We start from the raw sequence: 18,221 nt of genomic DNA, 5'->3' as shown, positions 1-18,221 counted from the left end.
TCAGTAGATGACTTACTTTCGCGAATGCATCGTCACAGGCGGACGACCCTGTCTAGATATTTTGACTGTCTGCAAGTAGACATGTTAAAGAGGCCATTATGAATGTGAAATTACGAATGAATCGTTGAAAATAAGGGCATTGTCCTATAAAGCTCTGGAATTCTTTGTTGTTAATGACATGGGAAACTTGGTGACGGGGCGGTAGCTTGCCTGGGTCGGGCACAATGTCATCCTTGCTGACAACTTGCCCTGAGATGGTGAGTTTCGGGCATGGAAGTGACATTTCTGGAAATGTAGTTGTTGTTCAGCCCGTGTGAGGCATTTCAGGACACTTGCAAAGTGCTGGAGGTGGGTCTCAAAGTTCTTTGAAAAAACCACGACGTTGTCCATATAGCAAAGGCACATGGGCCACTTGATACCTCGAAGTATGTGGTTCATAAAACATTCGAAGGCGGCTGGGGCATTGCAAAGGGCGAACGGCATCACGTTGAACTTGTAGAGGCCATCAAAAGTTACAAACGCAGTTTTGGGGCAGTCAACTTCATCCTTAGGTACCTGCCAGTACCCTGACCGAAGATCCAGGAAGAGAACTCGGCACCTTGCACGCAATCGACCGCATTATCGACTTTAAGGAACGGATGGACATTTTTGCTGGTGATCTTGTAAAGGCACCTATAATCAACACAGTAGCCGATGCTACCGTCCCTCTTGTTTACAGGCACCCCAGGGGATGCCGAAGGGCTGCGGGATGGCTGTATGACTCCCCAACTAAGCATATCGGCCACCTGGTCGTCAAAAACCTGGCGTTCAGCATGAGAGACACGGTATGGACCCTGGTGCATAGCTGTTGGTGTCTATATGATGAATGAAAAAATAAAGATGTTCTACCCAAACTGGTTTATTTGTTATCGAAAGATATCCGAAAGGGGCTGAGAAGCTTCAAGAGTTAGTCCGATGAGCACTTGGAAGGTCCGAAGCAATTGATGGAAGGAAGACTAATGCTGGCGGCATGGAGACTTGCTGTGGGACCAGGTGATTGGTTCGAGCCGACTGAATCAATGTCTTCAAGTCACCCTATACACTCTTTGTCGAACATTGTGGTTGCGACCAAAAGCAGGTTCGGGACATAAATGGTTGCGCCAGAGTTTTGGGTCTTGATAAGAACAAAGTGGAGAAGAACGTCCTTACGGGAAGGGAATTTTTCTGAGAGAATTACAGGATGGTAGAGAAAGCATAGTTGCAGGAGATCGGCATAAGGAAAAACAACATAGGTGGAATGTTTTTGTCCTCGGCAATGACAACACAAGAAAAATATGGCTTGGCAGAATAGATGTCAAAGATCGCTGATAATTCTAGCTTGGCATGGCACAATCAACAGTGGCATGATGCATGAAAAGAAAGTCCCAGCCCAATATAACGCTGAGCGAGCAGTGTCGAAAGACAACGAGTTCGACCACAGACAAAACGTCCTAAATAGTTAGACGAGCTGTGCACATCACGGAAGGTGGTGTGTGATGCGCGGTCGCCGAGCCGAGAGAAACACCAGAAAGAGGAATCGTAATCTTTTTCTACTTGCAGCATGTGTCTTAGCTCAACACAGACACAGCAGCACCACTATGGACTAATGCGCATGGAGCAACACTTTCAGGGAAGACTGTGATTTCGTTTGCAGGTTGGGAATGAGGCCTTGTAGATTTCGGCAGTGGCGGAGTTCTTGCCTCGGGAACTGCTATGGTCAGTCTTCTGTTTGAATGGGCAGGGAACGACGAAGCACTGGCAATAGCGAGCGCTGGCACAAGGAGGATGATCGAGGCGAGTTGGAGGTGCAGCGTTGAAACCACGAGATGATCGAAAATGTGTGGGAGGGCATCGGCTGTTGGAACTCTGTATGGTCATAGCTGTAATTTGCATCAACGATAGCTGGACGAGGAATGCGGCCGAAGCAAGAACGCTCGACATCCTCTGGTAAATCACAGTAATAGCATATTGGTTGCTTGTTCAGTGTGTGCCGATAGTGATTGGGAAGAGTGGCAGGGTGGCATTAATGCGGAATGCGGGCTTGCAAGCATCTGCGTTGGGTAGAAGACGTGTGGGCGGGGAGGAGAGCCAATGCCATAAGTTAGTGCTTGCGAAGGCCTTCTGGTGATGTCAGCATAGGTCAACTGAGCCTATACAGGTGATCGCTGGTGCGTGGGCAGAAGAGCTTCAGATATTAGCTTATCAGCGGTTTGTCGCAGTGACGAGGGAAGTCCATGACTATTACTGGGAGAAAGGGCACAATAGACAATTGTTCTGCAACATTGTCACGCATGAATTGTTGAATTTGGTGCATCAGTACCACTGTCAGGGGTGCAACAGCTGCCGCAATTGTGCCAATTTGATACAATTCCCGATTGTTGTGCCGACCTGCGCCAAAATTGTGAAATTTTCTTAAATTGTGCCACGCTGTGCAAAATGCCCAGCAAGCGTCAAAATGTTCTCGGGTACGCTAGTTTCGGCGAGAAATGCAGGCCACGTTGGCCACCTGCAGTTTGCGCCATCAGTCAATATACTTGAAATATTCTAGGCACCCGTCCTAGGTTTGAGACGTGATTGACCAAATTAAATAACGACGCTCTGAACCCATCGGTCTACTGAATGCAGCAGATGCCTATCGGTGGCATGACGGAACTTCAAGACAAAGTTGCATTTTTTAGCCACCAACGCTTCGCTAGAAATGTAAATTTCATAACCTGAAAACGCGGCTATGACTTGTTAGGAAGTTGGAAGCGTATGCCCCATTTTTTTTTTTTCGCGAACAAGCTCGATGTGCTGCGAACGCTGGGGTTGCAAAGCGACCAGGTTGATTGCCTGAGTAGTGACACATAAAACATTTTATTTGTCTTGAAGTTGCGTCGTGCTGGCCACATTCTTGGCAATACATATCCAGTACCGTCGCCGGGCCAATAGGCAGGCGCCCTTGTTACTTTACTTCGTCGAACGTGCCTTGGAAGGGCACCTAAGCAGCACCTAACCCCATCAGTGAAAGGAGAAAAAGGTGGCACGGGTGGGGGGAGTGTAGATTTTACAAAGTTTTTTGACATTGGTTCAAACCCGTGCAGAGAATGCTGCTTAAGCCACCTTCGCAGCAATGCACCCTTGCCCTGCGGAAAAGCGTATTGAGAATTGGAAAGCACTGTTAGATCTTGTCACGGAGCACTGCACATTTTGTTCAGTTACTCATGCGTTTGTACGCCACATAATTCAGAGTACCAGTATGATCACTGGCATCTAAATAAGCAACTGGCAAATATTTGGAGCAGTGTATGACATTTGTGCTTTTCTAAAAACAGAAAATAAATTGTGTGCCAGTTTTTTTTTTGCCACCCATATTTCTCGGTTTTATGAATCTCCCCAAGGTCGCCAACTTGGCAGATCCATATTTAAATTTGTAGAGTCTGTCAAACAATGTGACAGGCACAGCAAATGCTAATATGGAATTTATCATTGTTTGCTCAGTGGGGTGGTTCAAAATACTACTTTCATTGAAACAGCAGTGGTCGTGTTCACACTGCACAATTTAGGCGATGTTGAATGGTTTATACATACCTTTTTTTCTAAATGTAAGCCTTTTTTTATACTGCTCCTAATTTAGTATTTCATGCTAACAATGCATGTAGTTTCTCCGTACCGTGCTCCGAAATTGGATTTCAGTGCTCTAAAAGTAAAATTTTGCTGCTCTGGAAATCGCTTCAAACTGCATTTCAGGTGTTGCACACCTAACCACTGGATCCAGACACATGGTGTCTACAGTCAGTGCTGACATCGAAACTACGATATCGCGTGGAAATGCACTGCGCTCGCAACTCGCTGTAGCTTTGGCAGTGCTGAATGACGTCTGTGACGGTCTGAGGATCTTTGATGCCTTTCATGATATGCTTGAATTTGTCGACTTCGGACATGGCAGGATTGAAGCGACAACAAATGCGTACGACAATAAATGATAATAAAAGTTTATCCAATAAATAAAAGTTTATCCAATAAATAAAAGTTTATCCAATCCAAATGCGTACGACGTCCTCAATATATGAAGTGAAACATCTCACGGCAGCTGAGTGTAATCGCTCAGGGGCTACACTGTGCGGATATAGGGCACAGGACATTCGAATATGTTCGGGAAGGTTGTTATGAAAGAAGCCCGGCTGTTAATCTGAGCCCTGATGTTCTTAAACCAGAGCTGTGCAACTTCCCTTTGGTAGAAGTAAACACGACCGAGTTTGTCATTATAGTCTTACTTGTCATCGACACTCACTCGTTCATACGAAGCGAGTCATCCTCAACGTCCTGCTAATCAGTACCATTGAAAGGGACGGGTTTGCACTCTCTTGGAATACCGGGACAACGGAGAGTTGGGGATATGGTAGCATTCTGCTGTGCAACGGCATTTTTTATGGCAAAGATTGAGTCTGGCTACAGAGTTCCAGGGTGCAAAAGAGAACCAGCACTGTCCGCCACTTTATAGTGCACGGTTAGCGTTGAGTCCCTGACAAATATATTAATGAACTTGCACAGGTCGAGCTATCAGCAGTTCGAATTGAAACAATCACTCGGAGTGTCTTTAATTGGCACTGCTGTTTGGGTCTTATCCATTGTGCACTTGGAATGATTGTCTACCACACTTGCCCCCGCTTTTACACCTGGGACAGCCTTGCACTCTCTCTTCTCACTATCTGTGGCCTTGCCTACACTATCAATAGGAAACTATATTGACTGTCCGTCCCTTACCCTCTCAGGTAGTACTGTCTGGTTTCAGTCTCGTCCTTGCTACATTTAGGACCAGCTTTCTCCTCTTTTCTCAACAAGTCATTCCTGTTTTGAAGCTCATCCATCCTTTGAATGACCCTATTAGTTATGGTGTGTACCTTCATTGGGCCTAATGTCAGTTGCAGAGACTTGTGGCTCATTTTTTTCTGCAGAACGGACCGTGTGCGTAACTTACTTGTAGTGACGTGTAGCTTTCTCAGACGGGACCTCACAAACAGCGGCTTTTGCTATACTGTGAGTGCACCTTACTCGCTACTTCATTGGACCTTTTGTGCTCTTCACATATTAATGATTCACATCTACAGAAACACCTCGTTTTATTGTGACAGTTCCACAGCTTTACAATGTATACCCTATTCATCTCCTCATCCCAGGCTTTCATCTTCCTCCTACATTCCTTCTGCCTCTGCTTCCTTTCGATCTGTGCCTTCCTCTTTGCTTCTGCCTTTTTTGTGCTTTCCACCTCTTCCTTCTCCCGAATCGATTTGACACATTCTAAAAGCTCGTTATCCTTTATTTCCAATGTGAGAATTACCTCTATCAGACGTGGGCTCCTTAGGGATTCTGACAAAGCCAGACTTATCTCCCTTGCAAGCAGCAACATATTGTTTCAAAGGGATTTCAAATACACGACTGGGTCTAGCACCACTTTCTCTTTTCCATCAAAATTCTTGTCTTCTAACTAAGTAACCTTCACAACAACTACAGCTAAGCAATACAATGCTGCCATGTATATTTCTGTGTTACTGCTAGTTACTCCATCAACTTCACAATGCTATTTCGCAGAAATTTGCTCTGTCATTGTAAACCTTGACACCACCAACAAAAAAAAGCTCTATGAAACCACAACACAGGTTTCTGTCTTGATACAAGTTACCTGTTAACCTATTGACCAAGACGGCCACAACTCTACCAGATTTCATTTAACACACAGAGTAAATGCCTGGTAAAATTCGACAGCTGAAGTCGGCACCCTCCTAGTATGAAGTTATGTATCCAATGCAGTGCATCTCAGGCCACTTAGGTAACTCCTGACGTCTATAAGCTTGAGTCGTCCCTCCGCTGTCGTCCAGTTATTGCATCTCTCTTTTTTGGCTGCATTTTACTACTGCCACCGGTGAGTAGGAATTAATGGTTAGTCGCATCATGCTCTACGAACTGGGCTACCATGGTCCCCCCGTCCAATTTATGGGGCATATGTGTGCAATAATATTGGGATCATAAGTTAGCGCCACCAGCAGCCATGACGGGGAGTGTGGAACACTCATTATTTGCACATATGGGGTCACATATGAACTTATTATGTGTTGGCAGCTGACCAGTAATCCCCTGTATACTATTTGAAGACACCATGTTTGCCAGAACAGGACCCTCCCCATGAATGAAGGAAAGAAGTGTACATTTAAAGGGCTTGTTTTGCTTTGTTAGACACAAGAGCAATTAGATTTAACAGATAATCATGCTAAGAAAAGTATAGGTGATGTTATTAAAAGTAATTGTAATGAAATTGTGCAGAAAGAAAAGTTGACGTGGACAGGGACCAAACTTGCGACCTTTAAATAGCGTGTCCAGCACTCTACCTAGTTTGTATGTGCACGATTGGTTTTTCGGTGAATTTCCACTGGAGAACTTTTTTCCCCAACCTCCTAAATTTGTGCTGGCCATTGCAGCACCTGCTGCTGAGAATGGCCCTGCCGAAGCTACGGCGCCTGCCAGTTTATTTCTTGAGGATTCCTCAGCCTGTCTTTTTCCCGACTCGGACGGCAATGAGGAAATGGGAAGCACAACCTTATAGAAGCGCATCTGATATGCCAGTGATGACAACAGACCAACAGGCCCATAAAAACAGGCTCTGATCGACCCTCTCGCGTCACTCTCACCTGAAAACATCACACTGGCAATTCCATGGCTGACAACGCCACAGTTTCCTGCTCCTCGCAAGTGACACTGGTGGTTATGCACACGGCTTCTCCACTTATGAGTAGGGAGTGGAAGAAATGCAGGCCAAGAAGAAAGAAGCAGCAATTGCCCCCCTTTACGGCTTGGACATCCAAGGCCTCAGCAGTACCAAAGCCTCTCATCACCTTGCTTTACTGCCTATGTCCTTGCCCAAGCTACCCACCTGCCACCAACATCTTTAATTTCGTCATTTCCAAGGCATGCAGACGGAGATCAAGGGCCATGGAAGGTGCCGCCATCCCGACTGACCCGGCAGTTGTCGGTCCCATCATCTATCGGCCCTTAGCTCCCAGTGCTGCATTTTAAGGTTCGCTGAGTCTGGCACTCACAGCACTTTTTGCTACATGGCCCAGAGTTGCAGCGGCGCACAAACCAAAAACTGCACATGCAAGTGAAGAAAACGAAGACCGAGCTTTGCTGTGGGTGAAGCCACGGCTCATGTTATCTGCTGGCGTCGGTTGTGATTCAAGGGTCTCTTTTCTTCAATCGTGTTGCATAAGTACACAGATTGAGTATGGGCTTCCCTTCGATGTGTATGGCAACCTGACTGAGGTGAAGCTTCTGGAGCCATTGGCTTAGTCACACGAATGACTGAAGAGACGAGGAAGGAACGCACCGTAAATGCCCATTTCGCAAGCCCTCCAGACCGCATCACCATCTACAGCTTGAAGCTGTGTGTACAACACGTCAGACCATGGCCAAGCCAGTACCAGCATGTCCATCGCTTTGGCTACGTCACTGAGGCTTTCAAGCGCGCTGGGGAGGGCACTTGCTGTGAGCGCCAACACCCGGTAGCTGAAAACTTCTTGTGCCGCTGCATCTGCTGCTTTGGGCTCATGCAGTGAACAACCTCTCTTGTCCCAAGTGGCAGAAAAAGCAACAGCTGACCACACTCGTGACCATTTCAACCACTTCAAGCGGGAGACTTCGTGGCCACTTCAACCACATCGTGAATGATGCAAAGAGCATTGATAAACATTTTTTGGTACAAGTGATCGTTGAATCTAGGCTGTTCGCTTGGCGAGCAGGTGTTCTACCACAGTGATTCCTCCACATAAAAATACAGTGAAGAGAGCTTTCGCTTCTTGGAAGGGCAGTTAAAATGATATTCATGCTTTATGAAGACATGCATCTTGCATAAGCACTTCACACTACAATTTGTAGTAGCGCTGTAGTATAGCGTGGTACAAATTTTCATTTCAATCAAGCGTCAGAACATGTGATAATCATAATGACTTCGTGATTTAAAGCCTGCCACTCATTACAAGAGGTCTGGACGTTACAACATGTATTCCCTTAAGACCGCCTAGTAGATGTATAGCAAGTTCAAAAAGATTTAAGATACGTAATTGATCATGGTTTAAAGCATGCTACTTGTTACACTGAAAGTCGTCATATGGGTAAGCTTCAGTAACACAAGGCACTCTCAACTTTATCATTTATTGCGATAACAATTATATAAACACTCTCGGCTGGATTTTTCCGTCAGCATCGCCGTCACACACCGTATATGTATATGTATGTATATACAGTCGAATCTGGTCAATTCGAACACGCTTAATTTGAACTTCTGGTTAATTTGAACTCACGCTGTCCCGTCAAAGCTATAGGTATACCAATGGGAGAAAACGCCCTGTAATTCGAACGTGCAATTACTTGCAATGGTCAATTCGAACATACCGCGCTTCGAAAATGCTCTCAGCACCATGCCCAATTCCGCGGCGGTACTTCCGACACTTCAACGCTGTGCGCGAAGGAGGGAAAAAAGAAAAGGAAAGATAGGGGTTGCGGGGAAATGTTTCTCTCTCTCAAATGCCGATTTGCGACGTGTCTGTGCCACTCTTCTCAGTTTTTCGTCCCTGTGACGTAGAGACCCTTCTCCTTTAATGCCCTGCGAGAAAAGAGAGGGGAAAATGCTGCCGCAGAGTGTTGGCTCTCTCTCTCTAATGCCGATCAGCGACGTGTCAGTGCCACGCTTCCCCCTTTCCTGTCCCTGCCGCGTAGAGACCCCTGTCCTTTCAATGTAGCGGGCGAAGAGAGCAATAAAAAAAAAAGCAGCTGCCGCGAAGTGTTGATTTTCTCTCAAATGCAAATCTCCTTCTCTCTGTGTGGAGACGCTCCTCCTTTCTCGTCATGTGCTGGCTACGCTCCTGCTGCGGTGCAGAGAGTAGCAGTGGAGACGCAGTCGTTGCTGTCGTCTTTAAATAGTGTTGGGGCCGGACATTGACGCGCGCAATTTCTCTTGCCAGGAGAATGCTGAAGCCGAAGTACAAATGCTTTGCCAACTGCATGTGAAATTGATTGACTCGCTGCAAGGCAAACGTGTGCAACAGGCATCGCCAATTACTTCAAATAATGACGAATGTCCTGTGATTTGTGAAATAATGTATGTATTCTAAAACATTCCCCTTGTGTGTTAGCTCAATGCACATGTGCCACTGCATGGTGAGCCCTCCGTTCATTTAGCTTTCATTAATTCGAACAAATTTTTGGGCCCCTTTGAGTTCGAGTTATCGAGATTCAACTGTATATGAAAATGCAAGAAAGCAAAAAATTCAGAACAAGACACCTGTGCGCTGAGTCGATCTTGGATCCTCTGAATCATAAGTGCGAGGCGTTAACCACTGAACTACTGAGGGGCTCGTCTTTCAACTTTCAAATGGCAAGCTATTTATATCTACCACTTACCGCTGTGACCGGCATCTCGGAAAGGAACTATCGTGTTTTCACCATTACCAGCAAGATGGCGCAATGAGCGCGTGTAGCAACATTGTCACGACGCGGCGGCTGTGCTCTCAGCTCCCAAGCACACTTTGCCTCGCAAAGAGCAGGAGATCGACGCTCCTCGTGCGTCCTTATCTCTTAGTAGGGGGAATCTGTTGCTTGGCTGCTGTTCGGCTTTTACCGGAACGATTCTGTTTTAGTTACCGGGTGTACAAAGGTCACTCCAGTCGTCGCACAGGCCCTGTTTGCAAAAAGAGCATGCTTTTCATGCATAGTGAAGTAACAACTGAGACGCTTATTCGTGTTTCTCTGTACCTAATAGTATGTTTCGTGCCTCATTTGTGGGTGAGAATTGTGGGACACGTTTCGATCTGCTGGCCATTCTGCGTGTGACCTTCGAATCTGTTGCTATCGCGTTCACTGACTGGCCTTTACGGTAAAGTTGCAACCTTTCATTATAGTAATCTACTATTTAAACTTATCGATTAACATTATATATAAAGGGTGTTCACAATGTGGTGTAACTGCACACCAGAGGCAGGATATCGCTATACCGTTCAACTCTTATCGGAATCAACAACCATGTTTCAGTGTGCCTGTTTTTCTTAGCGCCAAATAAATCTTACCCATGAGTTAGCCCGATCCCGAAACGGTTAAAGGGAAATCGCTGCGAAGCATTTCTAATCACAGTTTTTCTATCTGCAGCGAATATGAACTCTTATGCTCACATGCTGCAAAAAACAGTGAGCGTTTCGGTAGTTCACGTTCGAGCTGCATGTTTCACTGTGCATGCGCCAGGGCTCGATTATGTTCACTGGCAGCCGTGATGGCAGTGCCGCTTTTCACTGTGTTACTTCTTATACACAAAATTGAGCTGGGCTAGACAATAATATACATACTCTAATTTTGAGGACTGGCACTGCGGCAGCATCTGACTACGCAATCGCGTTCAGCAAAGTGATCGACTCTATAATCCATAGTATACTTTAAAGGCTCTTCTGCTAGGCTGCGCAACGAGATGGTTTTCGATCATTTTAAGCATGGTATAGAAATATAAATCATTGTAGGGTGTCTACCAACTGGGAAATTTCAGGGATTTTGGGTAGTCTGGAAAATCTCAGGGAAAACTAAGGTAATTTGGGCTTATCTCAGGGGAAATCAGCTGAAACTTTATTGAAGGAATGAAAGTCGTGGTAATGCTGGGTCTAACTATGCACCTTGTAAACGAAACCCATCTAAGCGCCACTAAAATCCGCTTCGGGTCGTTACTATATGTCACAAAACGAGTGCTCCATAAGGCGCCCGTGCCGCGTTGGAACTAGGAAAGGCAGCTGCGCCGCCAGCAGGTTTCCCTTCAAAGTGCGCACAACGAAAAAACAACCTATAAAGACTGTGTGACAACGCATCAGACACTGAGCGACGGCGTGTGAACCTCCTTACCACCTGAAAACAGCCACCACTATTGCCTAGAAAGACAGAGAAGGATCGAGAGAGAAGGAATGACGCCGCGGCTTGTGACGCCACTGTCGGCAGAAAGTACCTGAGAAAACTGGAAACGTCTGTAGCCTCCGCTGTGCTGCACCCAAGCGAAGACCCCAGAACCTTCTGCAATCCGGGTGGAGGCGATTAAAGCATGTAGTGGCGGAAAACAGTCAGTCTCAGTCGGATGCTTCCTTTGCATGCAGTGCAGCGCAAGCTACGGATGTTCCCGTCTTCTTTGGAACATCCCGCGGACGGTGGCATCGCAAGCCGCGGCGTCATTCTTTCACTGTAGATCTTTCTCCTTCTTTCTAGGAGATGCTGGCAGCTGTTTCAAGGTGCTAAGTGTTACGTTGGTTGGGATCGTATAGACCGTGTTATTGGCGTACGTTGCGAGAGTATGGAGCCGTGAATAAAAACACGGCCATGCTAGCGAGGGACGACTGACTAAGCCTGGCTTACCTAGTCTTTTTTTATTAATCTTAATTGAGTACGGGGGCACTAGCAACTATACATAACATGCCCCCTCCCCTTTTTTTTTTAGTAATATGAGAGACACCAACACAACGAGTGTTCAGCTTTGGTATCTGGCCGGTAGGCGTACGTGCCTTAAAGTACGTGTCATATAGGTTGACCTTGGCTGGCATTCCCTTGGCTGGCTGGCAGTTGAAGGATCACCGACACTTGGAACTGGTAAGGGTTCAGTGGTCGGTCCACATTCATCCAGGGTGTAGTTTTCTGCTCAGGAGGTGGCATCACTCAACCTTTGAAGTCGTGGCCTTAGATGAACACGGTTATGCACAAGTATTGCTCCATTTGTGGTCTGCACAGTGCAGCGCCTTGGTTGGGGACCAACTCGTGTGATGACTGCCTTTTGCCTGGTGTTCTTGTGTTTCACCCATACTGGTTGATGCATCTCTAATGTTGGCAGTAAACGAGTACCGCTGTCTTCATGCTTGTGCTGTGCTTTCTGTCTGCATTTGAGCAGTTGGTGATATGACTCAGTGGAGTAGTGGGGTGTCAGGTTTCCTGTTAATCTTGGTATAAACGTTCTTAATTTCTTGTCCATTAATAACTAGGCAGGGGAGCGTGTTCCAATAGTGTGGGTGGCTCGGTAATTTAGAAGAACCAGAGACAAATTCTTGACATCACTGCAGGCTTTGATCAGCATGGTCTGTATTGTTCTCTCCACCTGCCCATCGAACCTGGGATAAAGTGGTGATGATGGCTCATGCACAATATCCCATTGTTGCAAAAATGACTTGAATGCTTTCGAGTCAAGTGGTGGTCCATGATCTGAAATCAGCACATTGGGGATTCCAAAACGTCCAAAAATGTTCTTCATGACCGTAGTAGTTGAGGATGCCGTCATCGTTTCTATACGTTTTCAACATATTTTGAAAAGTAGTCAACATCGACGATGTATGTGTTGCCTTGACAGTGAAAGAAATCAATGGCCAAATGTTGCCATGGTCGTACTGGCACCTCTCTGTCAAGGAAAGGTTGTTGAGGGTTAGACTTCTGGTTTGATTGGCATATATCACGGCTTGAAACAAGGTTACAATGTCCTTATTGAGCAAAGGCCAATAGACACTCTGGCTTGCCAATCCCTTACAAACCGCAATGCCATGATGTGCCAGGTGGGGTTTTTCTAGAACGTCAGCTTGAAATGCTGCCGGAATCACAAGGCGTTGCCCACAGCAAATAAAACCTTCTGTGATGTAAAGTTCGCTCCTTGTGTGAAAATATGGTTTTGCCACTAGGTGGACATCAGAAAGGTGTTCTGGCCACCCATGTTAAAAGTACTTGCTTAGTTGCTGCAAAGTTGGATTTCGATCTGTCGCATCTTGAATCTGCTTCAGTATGATAGGCGACGCTTGAACCAGGGTTGACACCATGAGTCCTAGGTCACTGTATGCAGTTTCAATCTTGGATTGAGGATCCGGGGATCTTGACAGTGCATCAGCTACAGACAGTAGTTTCCCTAGTACATACACGCGTTTGATGCTGTAGCACTGAAGCCGGAGCATGAGCCTTAGAAGTCTAGGTGACATGTTGGCAAGATCCTTATTCTGCAGTCCTAGCAGTGGCTTGTGGTCAGTTTCTACTGTCACGGATTAGCCAAAAGTGTAGTAAAAGTGCTGATTTGCAAACACCACTGCCAGAAGTTGTTTTTCAATTTGCGCATAACGCTGCTGTGGCGCTCTGAGTGCAGCTGAGGCATATACAACTGGTCTGCCTTCCTGCAACAGAACTGATTCCTTGCCATATGAGCTGGCATCTGTAGAAGTAGTAATGGGCTTATGCTAATCATTATAACACAACACGAGTGGGGTTGAGATTTTCTGTTTGATGAGATTGAAGGTCTCAGTATACTGACTTTTCCAGTGCCACGCTATGTCTGTCTTCAGCAGCTCACGTAAAGGACTGGTGTTTGCTAAAATAGTTAGGAATGAACTTCGTCAAATATGTAATCATTCCTAAAAATCTTTGTAGCTGTGACTTGTCGGTTGGTACAGCCATGGTTTTGATGGATTTGACTTTTTCAGGATCTGGAGCTAGCCCCTCTGAGCAAAGCTCATGTCCCAGATATGTGATGGCAGAAAGTCCCAACTTGAGTTTTCCTTTGTTGAACTTCAAATTGTTATTTCTTTTAACTGTCAGTATGTTTGAAGGTGGGCTATGTGTTCAGGTGGAGTGCTAGAGGCGACCAGTATGTCGTCGAAATATGGCGTCACTATGACTTGGCCTTGAAACACTTGTTCAATGGCCTGTTGAAAAATCTCGGGAGCTGTGGCAAGCCCAAAGGGTACTCTGAGGAAATGGTATCTGCCCCAGGGTGTTGTGAAAGTGCACAGTCTTGAACTGGCCTCATCTAAGGTCAGTTGTCAGAATGAACTTTTGCCATCAAGAATGGTGAACATCGTAGAGCTATTTAGGCTTGCAAAGAGCTCCTCTGGTCGTGGTATTGGGTAGCGGTGCCTCTTGAGAGCTGCATTTAAGTTGCGAGGATCCAGGCATACACGCATAGTCCCATCTTTTTTTTGTTACCACCACAATCTGGTGAACCCACTCGCTATGCTCAGTCACTGGAACAATCACGCCATTCTGCTCCATTCGTTTGAGCTCCCTTTTCACCTCGTCCTCGAGTGCACATGGTATTCTGCAAGGAGCACAAACTCTTGGGGTGGCACCATCACGAAGGTCAATGCTGTACAGTCCTGGCAGTTGGCCAATACCGTCAAAGATATCTGGAAACTCATGCAGCACTTGTTGGTGCTGCTTTTGAGGCAGAGTCCTGGGTGAGCTCATTGCTGCATCAAGAATCTTCACACAGGAGAGCAATCCCAAAGCCGTACATGCATTGACCCCCAGTATTAGCTTTAGTGGCCAACAGAAATCTGAGCTGGCACACCTTGTTGTTTACTGCACATGTGAGTTCATAATCATAGTCTATCAGAAGCTGTTGCCCACTGTAGGTAGTGACTTTTGCTGCTGTTGACTTTGTTGCCGGTCTGCACGGCCACTAAGTGAAGATCTGTTGTGAAATTATGTTGACATCCGATCCTGTGTCTAACTTGAATGTCACTTCATGCCCATTCGCATTGACAGTCTCGCTCCAGTCAGCTGGGTGGACATCAACACTGCATACAGTCAAGCAGCCCAAGTGTAATTCCTTCTGCGAGTCTTGCTGTGGATGCTCGTCAAGCAACCCAATTCGCGGTCTGCGCGCTACTGGCTGCTCATGCGGCTGTTTGCACAGAGCACGAAATGGCCCAGTTTTCCGTAGTTGTAGCAAGTTTTGCCATAAGCTGTGCACTGCCGAGGAATAAGCGAGGTTCCAGAGCGAGAACACTTACGATTAGAATTGTTAGACGAACGATGTGGCTGTGCCGGCTTTTTGGCACTTATCGGGCGATGCTTTGGCTTAGTTCGTGGAGAGCCGAGTCCCGTATGCCAACCGATGCCAATGAGTCTCTCGCACTTGTCACCCAAGTCAGATTTTTCTGCCTGTTGACAAAGGTCAGTAACAAATTCATCTATGGATTTACCTGTTTTTTGAACGAATGAATTGGACAGGGCTGCTGCCTGTATTACGTTCTTGTACCGGCAATACATGTCGTCAAACTTGCCTAGGATGTACATAACTGGGTCTGCATCGTCGGAGTCCATAGCAGGGTCCACCGGAAATGTCTGTGCGATGCGCCATGCTTCCGGTCCCAGAACGTGAAGCAGCAGTGCCTTCCTCGCTGGCTTAGGCTTAGAATCGTATTCGCACGCTCCTTCGTATATGGTGTAAGCTTACCGTCATTCTTCCCATGCGGTTGACGGGTCGTCTCCCGGTTGGAAATGCAGAGGTGGCTTAATGAAGGCGGTGGCCATGCTTGATGGTTGAGGGCGATGATTTAATTTAAACTTCTGACACCATGTTATGTTGGTTGGGGTCGTATAGGCCATGTTACTGCTGTACGTAACGACGGCATGAAGCCGTGAATAAAAACACCGCCATGCGAGCGAGGGACAACTGAGTAGGCCTGGCTTACCTAGCCTTTTTTATTAATCTTAAACGAGTGTAGGGGCGCTAGCAACTATACACAACAGTAAGGAGGCTGATGTGCCGCCGCTTGATGTCTGACACGTTGTCGTGCTGTCTTTAATAGTTGTTTTGTTTTTTAGTTGCACGTGGCGCGTGCTTTCAAGGGGAACCTGCTGGCGGCGTGGCAGCTTTCCGTCGTTCAAAGGTGGCGCTCGTGCCTAATGGAGCACTCATTTTGTTACAATGATAGAGCTGCAAAGTTACAAACTCTCTCTTGTTTTTGTGTCATCAATCTAAGCTGACTTTTTCAAACACGGCAGCGGTGCCGCAGGCAACTTTCGTTTCAGAAGTATGATGGCATTCAAGTGTACTTTCGTTCAGGACTAGACGAATCCCGAACATTCCGAGTGTGCAGCTTGGATTAGGCCAGTTGAAAAATAAGGTGAGTGCGGCATACTGTGTGCTGTGCAGAAAACAGTTTTCACTAAGTAACATGGGAAAAAGAACTGTGACGAGCTACGCCAATAGTAAAAAGCGTCGACTTGTGATTGGAACTAGGACACCCTCCTAGCATGATTTCTGATGCCGCTGCAAGTGGATGATTGGTTGCCGGTGTGACTCAGACTGGGTGTCAGGATCTGCGCAGCCTTCACGTGCTACAACTCTGCCTACAGTCTTCCAGCTCCCAAGTACATCAAAAAATCACAGCATATCAATGGAGTGAATGATGGTGAGGGGAGCGAAGCGCTGGAGGATTTCATCGCTAACCGCGAACCATCCATGAATATCATCTAATTCATTATCAAAGGTGTGACAAACAGTGTATATATTTATACAAAAAATTTTATTATTCGTAAGTGGTAGCTATACGTCCCTTCTGTTCCCCAGTCATTATAACGACGTTATGGTCGGTGAAGTGGTGGAACGGTGACGGGGCGTAGTGGGATGTTTGCAAAGACAAAGTAGTTGGTCATTTGCAAAGGTGGAATTATAGGCGGTGATGTAAAAACAAGGGATGGACAGAGTGGGACAATCTATGGTTCTTTAACGCGCACCTGAATACAAGTACACGATTGTCTTGCATTTTATATTGGCTACATCTCAACAGTATTTGCTTTGTGGTCGGTGAAGTGATGGATTGTTGATAGGGCGTAGTGGGATGTTTGCAAGGACGTAGTAGTGTGCAGTTGGCAAAGGTGGAACTATGGGCAGTAACGTACATACATACAAGGGATAGACAGACCCACGCCTTTAGGAGCTTTGCCCCTAAAACTTTGTTTCAATGTGACAAAGAGGTCATTGTTGTTAAAGTCATTTGGTATCACATTTCATAAATGGGGGTTCCTTTATTTTAACGGATGAAAAGCGAGATAATGCTCCAACTCCTGATAAGTCTCCTTCGCCGTATTCTATTTTTCTCGCACCCACAGATCCGATTGAAGTAGAAAGATTAATCAGAAAACTTAAAAACAATGTTGCATCAGGGATTGATGAGATGGGTTCTGTTGAGTTAAAAATGGTGTCACCATTGATATCTAATGTCTTGGCCTATATTATCAACCTCACCCTCACTAACGGTGTATTTCCAGAGCAGTTAAATGTGGCAAAAGTCACTGCAGTACATAAAGGTGGTGATATCAATACTTTAGCGAACTATCGACCTATATCTGTGCTTCCAACAATATCAAAAATATTTGAAGGGGTTATTTATGATAGACTTGCATCCTTATTTGATAAGCATCAAATAATAACACAAAGTCAATATGGTTTTCAAAAAAATAAATCAACAGAACAAGCTCTACTGTATATCAAAGATAAGATAATCGAAAATATGGAAAACAAAAAATATACTCTTGGGCTCTTCCTCGATCTTCAAAAGGCATTTGACTCCATACAATTCAAATCATTGATTCATAAATTATCAGGTTATGGGGTGCGTGGAGTTGCATTACAACTGTTTAAAAGTTACCTTGAAGATCGTTATCAATATGTACAACTGAATAACACTATTTCTGCAAAGATGAAAATAAACCAAGGAGTCCCCCAAGGGTCTATACTGGGGCCATTATTGTTCCTTGCCTATATAAATGATATTGTCGATATACCTCATTCTCCTGAACTTATAATGTACGCTGACGATACGAATGTTTTCTTTTCATCAGACAATCTAATATCACTTGAGGTCAGTGTAAATAATTATCTAAGCAATCTTTCAAATTGGTTGAGGCAAAATGGACTGCGCTTGAATGCAAAAAAAACAACCTATATGATATTCCGACCTATAAACAAACCTATTAGTAAAATAGCTGTTAAATTCGAAGTAAATTGTATCGCACATGTTAGGGAACAAAAGTTTCTTGGTGTATGGTTTCAGGAGGAATTAAACTGGAGCACACATGCAAATCATCTGAACACCGCATTAGCGCGAATAGTTGGTTGTTTTTTTAGAACAATGCACTTAATCCCATTGAGGTTAAAAATAAGTATGTACTATGCACTCTTCCATTCTAAAGTAACTTATGGGATGTTAGTCTGGGGAACGACATCACAAGGGAATTACCATAAGTTAATAACTATACAAAAGAAAATATTGCGCTGCTTTGAAAAATACAAGAGGAATCTACAAGACTTGCGGACTGGTCCACTATTCATTAAACATTCCATACTCAGAATTGACCAATTATATCATTTTAAATTGCTTCAGTTAATACAAAAGACT

The 18,221-nt window shown here is 45.4% G+C and overlaps 1 protein-coding gene across 4 annotated transcripts in view; it reads left to right on the top strand.

The window, feature by feature from the left end:
* LOC119162311 (uncharacterized) overlaps nucleotides 1-18,221 on the top strand; it is a 511,092-nt gene that overhangs the window by 45,285 nt on the left and 447,586 nt on the right. The window contains exon 4 of one of the 4 annotated variants that reach the window (XM_075887726.1): nucleotides 3,748-4,045. The exons of the other annotated variants lie outside the window; for them this stretch is intronic. Coding sequence (XP_075743841.1) covers nucleotides 3,748-3,983 — 236 coding nt within the window. The 3' untranslated portion in view covers nucleotides 3,984-4,045. Of the gene's footprint in view, nucleotides 1-3,747; nucleotides 4,046-18,221 lie in introns of those variants that run through there. 4 annotated transcript variants of the gene reach the window in all.

The sequence above is a fragment of the Rhipicephalus microplus genome, chromosome 3 (genome assembly GCF_043290135.1).
Source record: "Rhipicephalus microplus isolate Deutch F79 chromosome 3, USDA_Rmic, whole genome shotgun sequence".
Lineage (NCBI taxonomy): Eukaryota > Metazoa > Arthropoda > Arachnida > Ixodida > Ixodidae > Rhipicephalus > Rhipicephalus microplus.
This window is presented reverse-complemented; position numbering and strand designations above follow the sequence as displayed.